This window comes from Echinops telfairi, unplaced genomic scaffold, assembly GCF_000313985.2.
Source record: "Echinops telfairi isolate 266 unplaced genomic scaffold, ASM31398v2 ScPeMD7_1;HRSCAF=3_0, whole genome shotgun sequence".
Lineage (NCBI taxonomy): Eukaryota > Metazoa > Chordata > Mammalia > Afrosoricida > Tenrecidae > Echinops > Echinops telfairi.
In genome coordinates, this window is record NW_022103896.1 from 145,447 (window position 1) to 149,014 (window position 3,568).

Sequence of the window (3,568 nt, forward strand, 5' to 3'; positions counted from 1 at the left end):
AACAAGTTCTCTTAGAGCAGCTCACTGCTCCTTCAGGCCAATTCATGACAGACCATGGCTACCCCCCCCATCAAAGTGGGAAGTGGAAAGGAAGGCAGAAGGCAAACCATTCTCACTTCCCCTTGAGCTGTGTGACAACCTTCCTCCAGGCTTACCCCGCCTACAAGCCCGCAGCAAGGGTCCAGTGCAGCTGGCCGGCATGTATTCCCAGCAGCACTGGTGCAGCACCGACTGGCCAATGAAAGATCCAGCGGGTGGGGGGCCCAATTCTGCAAGGGAACCAAAAACAATAGTACTCTCACCTCGAGGGCAGCTTTGGGTGCCATTAAACACAGCACAGCCATGTTAACGAGACATGCTGACAGACACACAGACTCAGACACCTACAAAGTGCAGCACAGTAGTACAGTGGGAGGAAACAGCAGAATGCTCTCCAGGCTGCCGCCCATGGGAGAGGTACTGGAAAAGTAGGCGTGTCCCCACAGTGCTACAAGTTGCCAGGAGTGAGAAGGTGGGCACCCAGGGGCAGGGGGCAGCAGAAAGTGGTCCATGAGGAGCAGGGCACTTGTGAGATGCTGGCTCGGCCAGAGGCAAGGTGGCTCTAAGTGCATTCGCAATCGTTTAAGATAGTCCCGTTGCCTGTACAGGGCCCGCTACACCCGAGATATGGGTCCCCACTCCCAAGCCAGACAGGAAGTGAATCAAGGACACTGGCTGGGGAGCATGGTCCAACAGCAGAGACCAGGCTCTGCAGAGAGCAGCACCCAGGCCGCTGTGTAAGGTGCAGCAGACCAGAAGGGGCGGCACTGGCAGGGCCTTTGCACACACACCGCCCCACCAGTCACACACACACACACACACACCCCTTTGCGTGCTTGCACACACCCCGCCCCACCAGAGTCCCCAGCGAGGAGCCCCTGCCTCCCTCTGCTGATGCCCACTGAAGAGGCCAGGTGTTTCATGGACGCTTTACTTCAAAACAAACCACAGGCACAGATGTTTCTGACAATGAAGGACACATCTTGCCCCCATGGGCTCAGTCCTGGAGTTTGTGCTCACACCTCTTCTCCAGATCGGCTATCTCCTTCAGGACCAGGGCCACGCCATATCTCAGCTCCTGGAACTTGGCCGTAGGGACTTCGAAGCAGTGCACCGCCCCGTCAGAGAGCTCCATCTGCATTAGGACACTAGGCCGCAGGGAGCGGGCCAGGGAGCTTGTGCAGATGGCAACGTCCACTCGCCACCGGAAATTGGCCATGTGGGGCAGCCAGGCACCCTGCTGCCTCGCTACAGAATCCAGGAGGGGCCGCTGGCTCCCGAACACAACGCTGGCCAGGTCCGCAGCCAGGTCCTGAGGGATGCAGAGCTCCTGGAGCTGGTTCTGGAAGGCCTCGGGTTTTAGGCTGGCTAGGGGCAGCCGCAGGGCCTGGTGAAGCAAGGTGTGTACCCCTGCCAGCAGAGTACTCAGCTGTCCCTCTGGTAGGCCCCTGCTGGCCCCAAGGTGCTGCACGGCCTCTCGGCAATCGTCCCCTTGTAGGCTGCTGACCACCAGCTTTAGTACCTTTCTGAAGGTGCTCCTGTCCAGCTCCCCCAGTAGCCGAGCCATGGCTGCCACCTCAGGGGGGAGCTGGGCCCCCAGGAAACTCACCCGGCCACTGTGGCCATCCCCAGGAAGATGCAGGTATGGGCCTGCGGCCCCCACAGTCGACATCACTGCGTCCTGCTCAGAGGGCAGGTCCCTCAGATGCTGGCTGTCTGGAGGGGGGAGGGAAGGAAAGAAGCCCAGTGACTCCATGTGCCTCTATAATGAGTGGCAACTAAAGAAAAGGTGGGCAGTCCCTACCTTCAGGGCACTGACAGTGTGAACCACCAATGAAAGGCACACATGGTAGGGTGGCTAGGGCAGGAGGGGGCATCACCCAGAGGAAGGGGCAGTAGAAGGATGAAGATGAGCTAACACAGGGTGGGTGGGGAAAAGTCTAGAGGAAGGGGCAGACCCGGTGGAAGATAAAAAAGGACCAAGGCCAAGGGGATGAGAGGCACAGTCTCCTCCACTATAGCCACCACCCACACCATGGCCATTTGATTACCCCATCCGGAATCTTTACAATAGTTCTCCACCCCTTGCAGAGGGGTCTCGGGGAGGAGATGAGCCAGTCACGGTGCGATGTAACAATGATGAGAAATACAACCTTCCTCTAGTTCCTAAAGGTTTCCTCCCCGCTCCCACTACCATGACTCGAATTCTATCTTGCAAGACTGGCTAGACCAGAGGAGGTACACTGGTACAGATAGGAACTGAAAATACAGGGAATCCAGGACGGATGAGCCCTATAGGACCAGTGGTGTGAGTGGCAAAACAGGGAGGGTAAAGGGAGAATGGGTAGGGAAGAGGGAACCGATTACATGGAACTGTGTGTGACCTCCTCCCTGGGGGACAGACAACCGAAAAGTGGATGAAGGGAGAAGTCAGACAGGGCAAGATATGACAAAATACCCATTTATAAACTATCAAGGGCTCATGCGGGAGGGGGGAGCGGGGAGGGAGGGGAAAAATGAGGACCTAATGTCGGGGGTTTAAATGGAGAGAAAATGTTTTGAGAAACGATGTACAAATGCGCTTTACACAATTGATGTGTGTATGGATTGGGATAACAGTTGTATGAGCCCCTAATAAAATGTTAAAAAAAATAGTTCTCCAAACTATCAATCTCGTTCCACCCATAAGGAAAGAGAGGCCCAAGCCCATACATGCTAAAGTCATCTAAACCCAAACCTGTCTACCCCCAAGTGCCACTTGCACTGGAGAACAAGTGACCTTCAAACGGACAACAGGGAAACCCAGCCCCGAGGAATCGGAATACTGCCAGCCGTCACCGGAGAGAGAGCCACCCAAGGCGCCCATCAGGCGCAGGGCCCTTATAACGCAGCGGGGTCAGAGAATAGTGGGCACCCTCACGGGCCTCACCTCGCCAGTCTGAGGGCATGGGGACAACCCTGCTGCTTGGACCCTGTTTCCCGAGAGCCCTGACGACGAACCAAAGTGCTAGGCAGCCTCGGGTGCCCCCGCGGCCAGTCACAGTCCGGGGCTCGACCCTGCGTCCCCGGACGGGTTTATTCGCCCCCATCACCGCGCGAAGCACCGGATCGAACCTCCTGGGTTCCCCGGACATGCCGACCGAGGGCCCCGGTCCGGTTCTCGGTCTCCCCCCGCCCCCACCAGGGAGGGCGACCCCACCGCACCCACGCTGCTCGGGGACCCTATTTCCGCGCTTCCGGGTACCTGACGGGCGCGGTCCGTGGGTGAAGGGCCAGAAAGCAGCTGGGGCGGAGTCGGAAGCGGAGCGCGGTCGCTGGGCCCGTCACAGTCACTTCCGGGGCCCTCTAGGAAGCCCGGAGGACCCCTCTCTCTGTGGTCCGCGGCGCTGCCCGGAACCACAGCGGGAGAGCTCGCGGGTCCTGGGCCGGCCCCGCCCCAGAATCGCCCGCTCCCCGCCAGGCCCCGCCCACACAGCTTGCACCTCCCACCCGGGCCCGCGTGCCCTCCAGGTCCCCTCCTCCCGCAGCA

General features: G+C 59.0%; 1 protein-coding gene across 3 annotated transcripts; it reads right to left on the reverse strand.

Moving 5' to 3' along the window:
• Positions 1-956: 956 nt before the first annotated feature.
• On the reverse strand, positions 957-3,334 carry COMMD5 (COMM domain containing 5). Of its 3 annotated transcripts, none has more exons than XM_045286277.1 (2): positions 3,284-3,334; positions 957-1,755 (listed from the first exon to the last, which is right to left on the reverse strand). In XM_045286277.1, the coding sequence occupies exon 2, from the start codon at positions 1,709-1,711 to the stop codon at positions 1,037-1,039; it is 675 nt and encodes a 224-aa protein (XP_045142212.1). In that variant the 5' UTR covers positions 1,712-1,755; positions 3,284-3,334; the 3' UTR covers positions 957-1,036. The 3 variants fall into 3 exon arrangements, with proteins under 3 accessions (XP_045142212.1, XP_045142213.1, XP_004697400.1); XM_045286278.1 differs by lacking the exon at positions 3,284-3,334 and adding an exon at positions 3,040-3,054; XM_004697343.2 differs by lacking the exon at positions 3,284-3,334 and adding an exon at positions 2,969-2,983.
• Between the last annotated feature and the right edge of the window lie 234 nt (positions 3,335-3,568).

What these genes read in the sequence shown, in the direction of transcription:
- COMMD5 (XM_045286277.1), bottom strand. Translation starts at nt 1,711, where the DNA reads ATGTCGACTGTGGGGGCCGCAGGCCCATACCTGCATCTTCCTGGGGAT.